This window comes from Cuculus canorus, chromosome 31 (assembly GCF_017976375.1).
Source record: "Cuculus canorus isolate bCucCan1 chromosome 31, bCucCan1.pri, whole genome shotgun sequence".
NCBI classification, from domain to species: domain Eukaryota; kingdom Metazoa; phylum Chordata; class Aves; order Cuculiformes; family Cuculidae; genus Cuculus; species Cuculus canorus.
Window position 1 is genome coordinate 167799 of NC_071431.1, and position 13933 is coordinate 181731.

Here is a 13933-nt window from a genome sequence, read left to right on the forward strand (position 1 = left end):
AAGCTTCTCCGCCAATCACTGCAGAGAGCGCTAGATCGCGCCTCTCAGTTTGTGGGCGGGGCTACGCAAATGAGTCTCGCGCGGGGCATTGTGGGAATGCGCCGCTTTATCTCTATTGCCAAGGTTTGTTCTGCGCACCCCCACATCCCCCCCCGTACCCCCGATTTTGTGACCCCCCCCATTTTGTGACACCCCCCACCCCCCGCAATGCTGGCGCTGCCGCCGGGGCTCACGGAGGAGGAGGAGGCGCTGCAGAAGCGCTTTGCCAAGCTGAGGAAGAAGGTGGGGGGATTTGGGGTGCTGAGGGGTGGGGGGGCCATGGGGGGATTTGGGGGGGCTGGGGGTTATGGGGGGATTGTGAGGGGTTGGGAGGGTCTGGGAGGGATTTGGGGTCCTGGGGGTTATGGGGGGATTTGGGGGGTGGGAGGGGGTGGAGGGTTTGGGGGAGTTGGGGGTTATGGGGGATTTGGGGGGAAAATTGGGGGGCTGAGGGTTATGGGGGGATTTGGGGGGGTCTGGGGCCTACAAGGGGTTTGGGGGATATGGGAGATTTGGGGGGGCTGGGGGCTGGAGGGGGTCCCAGGGGGGCTTAGGGGAGGCCTTTGGGGGGAGTGAGGGTCTCGGGTTATGGGGGGTTTATGGAGGATTAAAGGAGGGGGGCTATGGGGGGGGGTCTGGGGGTTATGGGGAGAATTTGGGGGGTCTGGGGGTTATGGGGGGGATTTGGGGGGTCTGGGGGCTTTGGGGGTTACAGGAGGTCACGGGTGGGGGTTGAAAGAGTGGGGGGTAGTTGGGGGATTATGGGGGTTTATGGGGGGGCACGGAGCGGGGATTTGGGGGGCCGGGGTCCCCCTGACCCCCCCCTGTGTCCCCCCCCCCCACAGAAGAAGGCGCTGTTGGCGCTGAAGAAGCAGCAGAGCTCGGGGGGGGCCACGAACCAGGGGGGCATCAAACGCTGTGAGGGGGGGTCTGGGGGGAGGGGGGGCACTGGGAACCCCCCAATCCTTCCTGTTTGTCCCCCAATCACCCCAGTTCCCCCCAAGTCCCCCCCAGACCCTCAATTCCCCCCCAATCCCCCCATCACCCCCCATTTCGCCACCCATTCCCCCCCCAGTTCCCCCCCCAGGACCCTCAATTCCCCTCCATTGCCCCCCATTTCTCCCCCAATCCCCCCAGTTTCCCCCCAGTCCCCCCAGTTCCCCCCCCAACCCTCGATTCGTCCCCATTCCCCCCTATTTTCCCCCCAGTTCCCCCCCCAGGACCCTCAATTTCCCCCCAGTCCCCCTATTTCCCTCTCCATTGCCCCCAATCCCCCCATTTCCCCCCCTCATTTCACCCCCGCTCCCCCAGTTCTCCTCCAGGACCCTCATTTCCCCCCCAATCCCCCCTATTTCCCCCCACTCCCCCCCACTCCCCCCAGTTCCCCCCCCCCAGGACCCTCGATTTCCTCCCAATCCCCCCAGTTTCGCCCCAGTTCCCTCCCAATCTCCCCTATATCCCCCCATTCCCCCTCAATCCCCCCATTTCCCCCTCCATTGCCCCCCCATTTCCCCCCCAGTTCCCCCCCAGTTCCCCCAGTTCCCCCCCAGTTCCCCCCCAATCCCCCCAGTTCCCCCCATTTCCCCCCCAGTTCCCCCCCGAATTCCCCCCAGTTACCCCCCCCAGGATCATCGAATTCCCCCCCCATTTTCCCCCCATTTCCCTCCCAGTTCCCCCCATTTCCCCCCCAATCCCCCCATTTCCCCCCATTTCCCCCCCAGTTCCCCCCATTTTCCCCCCATTTCCCCCCCAGTTCCCCCCATTTCCCCCCCCAGTTCCCTCCATTTCCCCCCATTTCCCCCCAGTCCCCCCATTCCCGCAGCCCCCCCTGACGGTGTCCCCCCCAGCGCTCTCGGAGCAGCCCCCCCGCGATACGGCGTCGGCGACGGAGGCGGCGAAGCAGTTGGTGAAATCGGGCGCCATCAGCGCCATCAAAGCCGAGACCAAAAACTCGGGGTTCAAACGCTCACGGACCCTCGAGGGGAAACTCAAGGTGGGACCCCGACCCCCCCCCGGGACCCCCCAAACTCCCCCGGGACCCCCAAACCCCCTTGGGCCCAAATAACCCCCCCCAAACGTCCTTGGGCCCCCCAGACACCCCCAATCCACCCCCCCAGGACCCCCAAACCCCCTTGGGCCCCCCCAGACACCCCCAATCCGCCCCCCCCGAACCCCCAAACCCCCTTGGGCCCCCCCAAACACCCCCAATCCTCTCCCCCAGGACCCCCAAACCCCCTTTGGCCGCCCCCAGACACCCCCAATACCCCCCCCGAAGCCCCAAACCCCCTTGGGCCCCCCCAAACACCCCCAATCCTCTCCCCCAGGACCCCCAAACCCCCTTGGACCCCCCCAGACACCCCCAACCCTCCCCGAGACCCTCCCTGACCCCCCCAAACAGCCCCAAAGCTGCCTGGGACCCCCCCAGACGCCCCCCAACCCCACTGGGACCCTCTCAGATTGCTCTAGACGCTCTCAGATCACCCCCAATCACCCCAGACACCCCAAAATCCCACTGGGATCCCCTCTAACACACCCCAAAATCCTCTTGGGATTCATCGAGGCACCCCTGGGCACCCCAAAATCCCCTTGAGACCCTCTCCGACCTTCTCAAATAGCCAAAAAACCCTCTTGGACCCCCCAAACCCTCGCCAGACACCCCAAGCCCCCACAACATCCCCCGGGACCTTCCCAGACCCCCCCAAACCCCACTGAGACCCCCCAAACCCTCCTAGACACCCCCGGGATCCCCCCAAACAGCACCAAACTCCCCTGGAAACCCCCCCAGACCACCCCAAACCGCCTTGTCCCCCTCCCTACGTGCTCGGGGGGGGGGGGTGCTGGGTTTTGGGGTTCCCCCTCACCCCTTTCCCCCCCCCCCAGGACCCCGAGAAGGGCCCCACCCCCACTTTCCAGCCCTTCCAGCGCAGCATTTCGGCCGACGATGACTCCCAGGAGGTGCTGGGTTGGGGGGGGCGGCTTGGATTAGGGGGGGCCCTTGAGGTTTAGGGGGAACCCCTGGGGTTTGGGAGGGGGCTGGGATTAGGGGGGGTCTTTAGATTGAGGGGGGGACCCTTGGGATTGAGGGGGGAGCTTTTGGGTTGGGGGAACACACCTGGGATTGAGAGAATTGGATTGAGGGGGGCAGGGAGTGGGGGGAGGCTTGGATTGGGGGGGCCCCTTCGGATTGGGGGGAACCCTCTGGATTGGGGGGGGGCGTTTGGGGTTTTGAGAGGAGGGATTAGTTTGGGGAGACCCCTTGGTTTGGGGTGCGGGGGGTGTTCGAGGTTTTGGGGGGGGGTTTGCTTCGGGGGGGGCTTTTGGATGGGGGGGGAGCCGTTGGTTTGGGGGGTCCATTTGTTTTGGGGGGGGCTTGGATTGGATGGGGGGGTTCTTTGGAGTAGGGAGGAGGGCTTTGGATGTTGGGGGGCTCTTCCCTTACCATACCCCCCCAACAGTCACGCCGCCCCCAGCGGAAGTCGCTCTATGAGAGGTGAGTGGGGGTCCCCTTTGAGATTTGGGGGGGGTCCCCTTGAATTTGAGGCTCCCCTTGGGATTTGGGGGGGGGTGGCTTGAATTTGGGGTATCCCCTTAGATTTGAGCCCCCCACCCCCCTTTGGGATTTGGGGGTTCCTTTGGATTGGAGATTTCTCTCTTGGGATTTGGGGATTGGGGGGGTTCCCACGGGGTTTGGGGGGGTTCCCCTTGGATTTGACACCCCCTCTTTCAGCTTCGTCAGCGCCAGCGAGCGGCTGCGGGAGCCGGAGGGGGGGGGGCGGGCCGCGGGGGACGCCCCCGAACGGGGAGGGGGGGGGCGCCTCGATTGGGAACCGGACCCCGAACCCGAGGAACGAAGCCGGGACCGCGATGGAGCCTTTCGACGTATGGGGGGGGTCCTGGGGGGGGTTATGGGGTGCTGGGGGGGGTTATGGGGGTCCGGGGGGGGCAATGGGGGTCCTGGGGGGGGGGTTATGGGGTGCTGGGGGGGGTTATGGGGGTCCTGGGTGGGTTATGGGGGTCCTGGAGGGGGTTATGGGGGTCCTGGGGGGGGGTTATGGGGTCCTGGGGGGGGTTATGGGGGTCCTGGGGGGGTTATGGGGGTTATGGGGGTGCTGGGGGGGGGTTATGGGGGTCCGGGGGGGGGGGGTTATGAGGGTCCTGGAGGAGGTTATGGGGGTCCTGGTGGGGGTTATGGGGTGCTGGGGGGGTTATGGGGTGATGGGAGGGGGTTATGGGGTGCTGGGGGGGGGTTATGGGGTCCTGGGGGGGGGGGGGTTATGGGGGTCCTGGGGGGGGGGTTATGGGGTCCTGGGGGGTGCTAAGGGGGATGGAGGGGGGGCTATGGGGGTCCCCGGGGGAGTCCATGGATGGGGGGGGGCCCTGTTGTATGGGGGGGTCTCGGCATGGGGGGGTCACTGGATTTAGGGGTTATGGGGGGCTTTGTTGGATGGGGGTTCACTGGATGGGGAGGGGGCTTGGGGGGGGGGGTTGGGGTTGTATATGGGGGGGAGCTGGACAGGGGGGGTGTATGGGGGGGCCGTGTTGTATAGAGGGGGTCTGGGATGTTGGGGGGGGGGTGGTTCCTGGGGCGGGGGGTGTCTGTGGGGGGGCGGTGTCTCTGCATGGGGGGGTTCGAGGGGGGTCCCTGATGTATAGGGGGTACCTGGATGGGGGGGGGGGTTGTGGGGGTCCTTGAGGTGGTGGGGGTGTCCCTGAATGAAGGGGTGTCACTGAATTTAGGGGTGGGGGGGTGTTTGTTCGATGGGGGGGTTGTGGATGGGGGGATCCTTGGATGTGGGGGTGTCCCTGACCTATTGCCCCCCCTTTTCAGGCTCGGACTCGTTCCCGGAGCGGCGCCCCCCCCGCAAGGGGAATACGCTGTACGTGTACGGGGCCGAGCTGAGCCCTGAGCTGCTGCGCACGGCCTTCGCGCCCTTCGGAGCCATCATCGACCTCTCCATGGACGCCCCCCGAAAGTGAGGGGGGGGCAAAACGGGGGGGGGCATTAGGGAAGGTGTCTGGGGCGAGGAGGGGCGTTAGGACCCTGTGCAGCCCTTGTTGACCTGGTGATGGGGTAGAAGAGGGGGGCGTTGGGACCCTGCGGAGCCCTTGTTGACCTGGTAATGGGGGGCAAAGGAGGAGGGCGTTAGGACCCTGGAGAGCTCCTGTTGACCTGGTGATGGGGCAAAGGAGGGGGGCGTTAGGACCCTGTGGAGTGGTTACGGGGGAGGCTGAGGGGGAGTATGGGGCGCCTATGGGGGTCTGGGGGGGGTTGTGGGGGGTGGGGGGCTGTTGTGACCCCCCATGTCCTTTCCCCCCCCCCCCCAGCTGTGCCTTTGTCACCTATGAGAAGATGGAGTCGGCCGATCAGGCCATCGCCGAGGTGGGGGGGGTCCCTGGGGGTCCCTGGGGGTCTGGGGGGGAGTCATTGGGGGTTTGGGGGGGCCCTTGGGGGTCTGGAGGGTCTCTGGGGGGTTTGTGGGGGGTCCTTGGGGGTCCCAGTGGAGTCTGGGAAGGGTCCCTGGGGATTTGGGGGGTCCTTGGGGGTCCCAGTGGAGTTGGGGGAGTCTCTGGGGGCTTGGGGGGGGTCTTTGGGGGTTCCAGTGGAGTCTGGGGGGGTCCGTGGGGGCTTGGAGGGGGTCTTTGGGGGTCCCAGCAGGCCTGGGGGGGGGGCCTGTGCCTCTCTGGGGGATTGAGGGTCCCCAGGGGGGGTCCCTGGGGGTCTGTGCGGGGTCCCTGCGGGGGTCCCTGGGGGGTTGGGGGGGTCCCAGGGGGTTCCCAAAGGGTTGGGGGGGTCCCTGGGGGGGGGTCTTATGGGTCTGGGTGGTCTCTAGGAGGGATTCCAGTGGGTTTGGGGGTTACTGGGTGGGTCCCAGTGGGTTTGAGGGGGTCTGGGGGGGGTCCCTGTGGGTCTGGGGGTCTCTGGGGGATTGAGGGTCCCTGGGGGGGGTCCCTGGGGGTCTGGGGGGGGTCCCTGAATGGGGTCCCAGTAGGTTTGGGGGATCCTAATGCGGTTTGGGGCGTTTTGGGGGGTGTTCTCGGGTTTCCTGTGGGTTTGGGGGGTTCCGGGCGGGGTCTCCGTGGGTCTGGGGGAGTCCCTGTGGGTCCGTGACCCCCCCTTTTTTTTGCCCCCCCTTTTTGCCCCCCCTTTCCCCCCAGCTGAACGGCGCTGTGGTTCAGGACGTGCAGCTGCGCGTCAGCATCGCTCGGAAACAACCGCTGCTCGAGGCGGCGACCGGGAAATCGCTTTGGGGGTCCCTGGGTGAGGGGGGCGGAAAAGGGGGGGCTGGGGGGCGAGAAAGGGGGGTTGGGGGCGAGAAAGGGGGGCTGGGGGTAGAAAAGGGGGGCTGGGGGTGAAAAAGGGGGGGCTGGGGGGTGAAAAAAGGGGGGCTGGGGGTGAAAAGGGGGGCAAAAAAAGGGGGCTGGGGGGGTTTCCTGTGTTTGGGGGGTCCTGGGGGGGGGTTTCCTGCGTTTGGGGGTGTCCCGGGGGTCCCCGCTGACCCCCCCTTTCCCACCCCCCAGCGGTGAAGAACAGCGCGAAGGGCTCTCACCGCGACAAACGCTCTCAGGTCGTCTACAACGAAGATCTGTTCGGGGGGCAGTGAGGGGACCCCCCCAGGACCCCCCAAAACCCACCGGGACCCCCCCCAGGACACCCCAAAACTCACCAGGACCCACCAGGACCCCCCCAGGACACCCCAAAACCCACCGGGACCCACCAGGACCCCCCCAGGACACCCCAAAACCCACCGGGACCCACCAGGACACCCCCAGGACACCCCAACCCCCCCCCAGACCCGCAGGACCCCCCAAGGACCCCCTTCCCCCCCCCATTTGCACCCCGAGACCCCTCAACCCCCCCAGACCCCTTTTTGCCCCCCAAACCCCCCCAGGACCCCCCCCACCCTCCCTTGGACCCCCCCCCCCGGGACCCCCAAACCAAACTGCCTCATTCCACGTGTGTTATCACGTGACCCTCAGTCCGTGTTATCGCGTGTTATTGTGTGTTATCGCGTTATCGCGCGTCTGTGGCGCTCCCCCCGCGCCGTGGCCCCTCCCTCGTGCTCCCCGTGTCATTACGTGTTCTTGGCATGTCCTGTGTGTCCCCACGTGTGTCCCCACACCCCCAACACGCGCCCTCCCTTCCATGTGCTTGGCATGTGCTTGGCGTGTCCGGTGACAGCCACGCGCGTCCCCCCACCGCCCGCAGCCCCACACGGGTCCTCTCCGTGTCATTCCGTGTCTCTTCACGCGTCCTCACGTGTCCCATGACACACGTCTCATCCCCCACATCCACCTTCTGTGTGGATTCCATGTCCTTAGCGCGTTCTCACGTGTCTCGTGACATCCTCACATGTCCCACCATGCATCTTCATGTGTCCCCACGTGTCCCCACGTGTCCTCTCACCCCACATCCCTCCCCGTGTTCTCTCCGTGTCCCTTAGCGTGTCCTCACGCGTCCCATGACCCATTTTCACGCATCCCCTCACCCCATCCCTCCGTGTTCGCGTCACTCCGTGTCCCTCAGCGCGTCCCCACGTATCCCCTCACCCCCCACACCCCACAGACTCCACTCATGTCATTTGCGTGTCGTTCCGTGTCTCTTAGCATGTTCACACGTGTCCCGCCATGCGCTTCACTGCGTCCCGTGACGCATCCGTGGGTCCTTTCACCCCCCATTGCCTCCCAAACCGCCCCCCCCGTGGCTCTCGTGTGTCATTAGCGTGTCCTTGGCGTGTTAGCGTGTCGTTAGCGTGTCGTTAGCGTGTCGTTAGCGTGTCGTTAGCGTGTCGTTGGCGTGTCGCTGGCGTGTCACGGCAGGAAGCCGATGTCCTCGTGGCGCAGCCGCTCCCGCAGCCATGGGACGACCTCGAAGACGTTGACGTGGAAGTCGCGGGCGTGGGGGGGGGCGCGGCGCTGCCCGCAGGCGTCCATCACCCCCCAACTGATCACCCCCACCTGAGGGGAGAGGGGAGGGGACCGTGGGGGGGGGGACACCCCAAAAACAACACCACCACCACCCCCCACCCCCTCCGGGGGGACCCCAAAAACACCCCCAGAAAACCCCCACTGAGAGCGTCTAAAGGGGAACCGAACCCCCCCCAAAAAAACCCACTGGGGCACAACCGCCCCCCCCCGAACCCCACAGTCACCCCCAAACCCCCCCGGGGGGACCCCAAAAAACACCCCCCAAAAAACCCATTGAAGGGAGTCTGGAAGGGGCCCAAACCCCCACTATTGCCCAGTCCCCCCCAGTCCCCCCCCAGTCCGTCCCAGTCCCCCCCAGTCCCCCCCAGTCCCTCCCAGTCCCTCCCAGTCCCCCCCAGTCCCTCCCAGTCCCCTCCCAGTCCCCTCCCAGTCCCTCCCAGTACCCCCCCAGTCCCTCCCAGTATCCCCAGTCCCTCCCAGTTCCCCCCCAGTCCCTCCCAGTATCCCCAGTCCCTCCCAGTCCCTCCCAGTACCCTCCCAGTCCCCCCCAGTCCCTCCCAGTCCCTCCCAGTCCCCTCCCAGTCCCTCCCAGTACCCCCCCAGTCCCTCCCAGTCCCTCCCAGTATCCCCAGTCCCTCCCAGTGCCCCTTCCAGTCCCTCCCAGTCCCTCCCAGTACCCCCCCCAGTCCCTCCCAGTCGCCCTCCCAGTCCCTCCCAGTCCCTCCCAGTCCCTCCCAGTACCCCCCCAGTCCCTCCCAGTATCCCCAGTCCCTCCCAGTCCCTCCCATTCCCCTCCCAGTCCCCTCCCAGTCCCCCCCCAGTCCCTCCCAGTCCCTCCCAGTCCCCTCCCAGTCCCCCCCCCAGTCCCTCCCAGTCCCTCCCAGTATCCCCAGTCCTTCCCAGTGCCCCTTCCAGTCCCTCCCAGTCCCTCCCAGTACCCCCCCCCAGTCCCCCCCAGTCCCTCCCAGTATCCCCAGTCCCTCCCAGTCCCTCCCAGTCCCTCCCAGTCCCCCCCAGTCCCTCCCAGTATCCCCAGTGACCTGGAAGTAGCGCCTCCCCCTGGTGACGATGACGGGGCCTCCGGAATCACCTGAGGGGGAGCACTGGGATGGACTGGGATGGACTGGGATGGACTGGGCCCCCTACGGAGGCTGTACTGGTCGGGACTGGGGGGTCCTGGGGGGCTGTACTGGTTGTTACTGGTTTGTACTGGTGTGTATGTGCCTATTCTGGTTTACACCGGTTCCTATGGGCTTCTGGTGATCTGTACTGGTCCATACTGGTCTGTACTGGTTGGTACTGGGGGCGCCGTACTTGTCCATACAGGATCCTACTGGCCTGTACTGGTCTGTACTGGTTCTATACTGATCCGTACTGGCCTGTACTGGTTTGTTCTTGTTTTATACTGGTCTGTACTGGTCTGTACTGGTCTGCAGTGGCCCATACTGGTTTGTACTGGTTCTATACTGATTCATAGTGACCTATACTGGTCTGTCTCGGTTCTGTCCTGGTTCTCTACGGGTCCATATTGGCCCATACTGGTCTGTACTGGTCTATACTGGCCCATACTGGTCTATACTGGTCCGTACTGGTCCGTACTGGTCTGTGCTGGTCTGTACTGGTTCTATTCTGATCTGTACTGGCCTGTACTGGTCTGTACTGGTTCTATACTGATCCATAATGGCCTGTACTGGTTTGTTCTTGTTTTATATGGGTCTGTACTGGTCTGTACTGGTCTGCAGTGGCCCATACTGGTTTGTACTGGTTCTATACTGATTCATAGTGGTCTATACTGGTCTGTCTCGGTTCTGTCCTGGTTCTCTACGGGTCCATATTGGCCCATACTGGTCTATACTGGTCTGTACTGGTCTATACTGGCCCATACTGGTCTGTACTGGTCTGTACTGGTCTATACTGGTCCGTACTGGTCCGTACTGGGGCACTGACCGCGGCAGGCGTTGGGGTCGGGGTGGGGATCGGCGCCTCCGGAGCAGAGGAACCGCGCGGTGACGACGTCGTCCAAAGCCGAAGCGTTGGCGTAAGGGGGAGCGCGGAGAGCGTCGGCCTCGCACGGAGAGCGCTGCGCGGACGGACGGACGGACACCGGGCAGTCAGTCAGGGGGGACGGACAGACGGACACGGGGGAGTGAGGGGGGACAGACAGACGGACGGACACCGGGCAGTCAGTCAGGGGGGACGGACAGACGGACACGGGGGAGTGAGGGGGGACAGACAGACGAACGGACACCAGGGAGTCAGGGGGGACGGATGGACACGGGGGAGTCAGGAAAGGATGGACAGACGGACACGGGAGTGGGGGGGGGGGCAGACGGACGGACAGACACAGGGGAGTGAGGGGGGGAAGGATGGACAGATGGACACACAGGAGTTGGGGGGGAAAGACAGACAGACACACGGGAGTCAGGGGGCGAACAGGGACAGACGGACAGACGGACCCACAGGGGTCAGAGGCACAGACAGTCGTGAACGGACAGACGGACGGACGGGAGTGGGGGGGATTGGGGCCACAGACAGGGACGGACGGACGGACAGACGGACAGACGGGAGTCAGAGGGGACGGGGGGGCACAGACGGGGATGGACGGACAGACGGACAGACAGACGGACGGACGGACCTGCGCCCCGAGCTGGAGGTGGATTTGCTGCCGCCGCTGCCCCTCAGGGGACACTGAGACGAAAAAGGCCTCGAGAGCGCGAGGGGGGAGAAGGAGCCGCCCTGGGGATAGGGGGCAGCTATGGGGCAGCTATGGGGCAGCTGTGGGGCAGCTATGGGGCACTACGGGGCACTATGGGGCAGTTATGGGGCGCTATTGGGCACTATGGGGCAGTTATGGGGCACTATGGGGCAGTTATGGGGCGCTATTGGGCACTATGGGGCAGTTATGGGGCACTATGGGGCAGTTATGGGGCGCTATGGGGCAGCTATAGGGTGCTGTGGGGCAGCTGTGGGGCAGGGAGGGCAGTAAAGGGGTGCTGTGGGGCATTATGGGGCGCTATGGGGCAGTTATGGGGCGCTATAGGGCAGTTATGGGGCGCTATGGGGCAGCTATAGGGCGCTGTGAGGCAGTTATGAGGCGCTATGGGGCAGCTGTGGGGCAGCTATAGGGTGCTGTGGGGCAGGGAGGGCAGTTCCTGGGGAGGGAGGGCAGTTATGGGGCAGTTATGGGGCAGTTATGGGGCAGTTATGGGGCAGCTATGGGGCAGCTATGGGGCAGTATGGGGCAGTTATGGGGCAGTTATGGGGCAGTTATGGGGCAGCTATGGGGCACTATGGGCAGCTATGGGCAGTTATGGGGCGCTATGGGGCAGCTATGGGGCAGTTATGGGGCAGTTATGGGGCAGCTATGGGGCAGCTATGGGGCAGCTATGGGGCTCACGGTGCTCCTCGCAGGTGCTCTGCGCCGGCGGCAATCGCAGCGCCCGCGACGCCCCCTCAGTGCACGGCAGACAGAGCGGCCTGAGGGGCACTTGGGGGTCAGCGCCCCATAGCGACCCCATATCCCCCCATATCCCCCCATATCCCCCCATATCCCCCATATCCCCCATATCTCCCCATATCCCCCATATCCCCCATATCCCCCCATATCCCCCCATATCCCCCCATATCCCCCATATCTCCCCCATATCCCCCCCATATCCCCCCCATCCCCCCATATCTCCCCCATATCCCCCCATATCCCCCCATATCTCCCCCATATCCCCCATATCCCCCCATATCCCCCCCATATCCCCCCATATCCCCCATATCCCCCCATATCCCCCCATATCCCCCATATCCCCCATATCTCCCCCATATCCCCCCCATATCCCCCTATCCCCCCATATCCCCCCATATCCCCCCATATCCCCCCCATATCTCCCCCATATCTCCCCATATCCCCCCATATCCCCCCATATCCCCCCACATCTCCCCACATCTCCCCCCACACCTTCGGTCGAGCTGCGGAGTCACCGCTTTGCTGAGTTGGACGAGGGCGACGTCGTAGTCGTAGAACTCGGGGACCCCCCTGTGCCGCCGCCCCCCGAGATCGAACTGGGGGTGCTGGAAAACCCCCGACACCTCCCAGCGCGTCCCACGGTCTGGGGGGGGGCAGCGGGTCAGGGGGGGCTAAAACCCCCCAGGGGACCCCCAAACCCCCCAGGGGCCCCCAAACCCCCCCAGGGGACACCAAATACCCCCAGGGACCCCTCAACCCCCCAGGGGACCCCAAATACCCCCAGGGACCCTCAAACCCCCCTAGGGGACCCCAAATACCCCCAGGGACCCCCAAATCTCTCCACAGACCCCCATATCCCCCCCCTCATTTTCCCCCCTTTCCTCCCCATGTCCCCCCTTCACCCCCCAAGTGACCCCCATATCCCCCATATCCCCATATCTCCCCATATCTCCCCCTCAGCCCCCCAAGTGCCCCCCAAGTGCCCCCCAAGTGCCCCCAAAGCCCCCCCTGACCGATCTCGACGCCGACCCACGCCGCGCTGTCCCCCCCCCCTCGAAGCAATGCGCCGCCGTCAGCACGAAATAGGGGGAGATGAGGGAACCCCGACAGCGCTCCTGACCCCGACCGGGGCGCTGCGCAGGACAGACGGACACGGACAGACGGACACGTCAGTGGAGAGGGGGGACAGGGGGACAGGGGGGGGACAGAGGGACGGAGGGATGGAGGGACGGAGGGACGGAGGGATGGAGGGATGAGGGACAGAGGGACGCGGAAGGACAGAGGGACAGGAGGGACAGAAGGACGGAGGGACGGAGGGACATGGAGGGACGGAGGGACGAGGGACAGAGGGAGGGACAGAGGGACAGAGGGACAGAGGGACGGAGGGATGGAGGGACAGAGGGACAGAGGGACTGGAGGGGACAGGAGGGACATAGGGAGGGACAGAGGGAGGGACAGAGGGACGGAGGGACAGAGGGACAGAGGGAGGGACAGAGGGACAGAGGAAATGGAGGGACGGGAGGGACAGAGGGACGGAGGGACAGAGGGACAGAGGGACGGAGGGATGGAGGGACAGACAGGGACGGAGGGACGGAGGGATGGAGGGACAGAGGGACAGGAGGGACGGAGGGACAGAGGGACGGAGGGGACGGAGGGACAGAGGGATGGAGGGACGGAGGGACGGAGGGAATGGAGGGAAGGAGGGACGGGGAGGGATGGAGGGACAGAGGGACGGAGGGACAGAGGGACGGAGGGACGGAGGACGGAGGGACGGAGGGTCCCCTTCGGGGGTCAGGCGGAGCTCTCGGGCGCAACTTCCCCCGTCCCCCCTCACGGTGACGCTGACGGTGACCATCAAGGGGTCTCTCTGGCGGCCGCTGTCGTCCCCCCCCTCGCGCTCAGCCCACACAGGCCCAGCGCCTCGCTCTCGTCTGGGGGGCAACAAACGGGGGGTCAGGGGGGGCTGGGGGGGGCTTTGGGGGGGTCATAGAGGGGCTTTTGGGGGACTTGGGGGGGGCTGGGGGGCTTTGGGGGGATTTGAGGGGCTTTTGGGGGACTTGGGGGGGTCTGGGGGGTCCCGGGAGGGGGTTGATGGGTCTGGGCGGGTGTTGGGGGGTCAATGGGGAGCCTTTGGGGGGGCTCTGGGGGTTCCCAACGGGTGTTTGGGGGGGTCTGGGGGGGTTGGGGGGTCCCAGGGGGGGGGGTTGAGGGGGTCTGGGGGGGTGTTGGGGTCATGGGGAGCCTTTGGGGGGGCTCTGGGGGGTCCCAGGGGTGTTTGGGGGGGTCTGGGGGGGGTTGGGGGGGTCTCGGGGGGGGGGTTGAGGGGGTCGGGGGGGTTGGTTGTGGGGGTAATGGGAGCCTTTGGGGGGCTCTGGGGGGGTCCCAGGGGGTGTTTGGGGGGTCATGGGGGCTCTATGGGGGTCTTGGGGGTCCCAGGGGGTGTTTGGGGGGTCTGGGGGGGGTTGGGGGGTCCCAGGGGGGAGTTGAGGGGGTCTGAGGGGGTTGTTGAGG

At 65.6% G+C, this 13933-nt stretch overlaps 2 protein-coding genes across 2 annotated transcripts in view; one reads left to right on the forward strand and one right to left on the reverse strand.

The window, feature by feature from the left end:
• The first annotated feature begins 158 nt into the window (after positions 1 to 158).
• NELFE (negative elongation factor complex member E) lies at positions 159 to 6813 on the forward strand. Its single transcript, XM_054052085.1, has 10 exons — positions 159 to 282; positions 885 to 957; positions 1887 to 2032; positions 2920 to 2994; positions 3495 to 3529; positions 3767 to 3918; positions 4868 to 5012; positions 5365 to 5419; positions 6196 to 6298; positions 6559 to 6813. The coding sequence occupies exons 1-10, from the start codon at positions 208 to 210 to the stop codon at positions 6639 to 6641; spliced, it is 942 nt and encodes a 313-aa protein (XP_053908060.1). The 5' UTR covers positions 159 to 207; the 3' UTR covers positions 6642 to 6813.
• A 230-nt stretch (positions 6814 to 7043) lies between these two features.
• The window catches only part of CFB (complement factor B), a 7448-nt gene continuing 558 nt past the window's right edge, over positions 7044 to 13933 (reverse strand). The window contains exons 2-9 of the mRNA XM_054051950.1: positions 13257 to 13319; positions 12436 to 12555; positions 11915 to 12065; positions 11363 to 11442; positions 10601 to 10701; positions 9913 to 10045; positions 9006 to 9055; positions 7044 to 7995 (exon numbers count right to left, since the gene is read on the reverse strand). Of these exons, the coding sequence (XP_053907925.1) occupies positions 7849 to 7995; positions 9006 to 9055; positions 9913 to 10045; positions 10601 to 10701; positions 11363 to 11442; positions 11915 to 12065; positions 12436 to 12555; positions 13257 to 13319 (845 nt within the window). The 3' untranslated portion in view covers positions 7044 to 7848. The remainder of the gene's footprint in view (positions 7996 to 9005; positions 9056 to 9912; positions 10046 to 10600; positions 10702 to 11362; positions 11443 to 11914; positions 12066 to 12435; positions 12556 to 13256; positions 13320 to 13933) is intronic.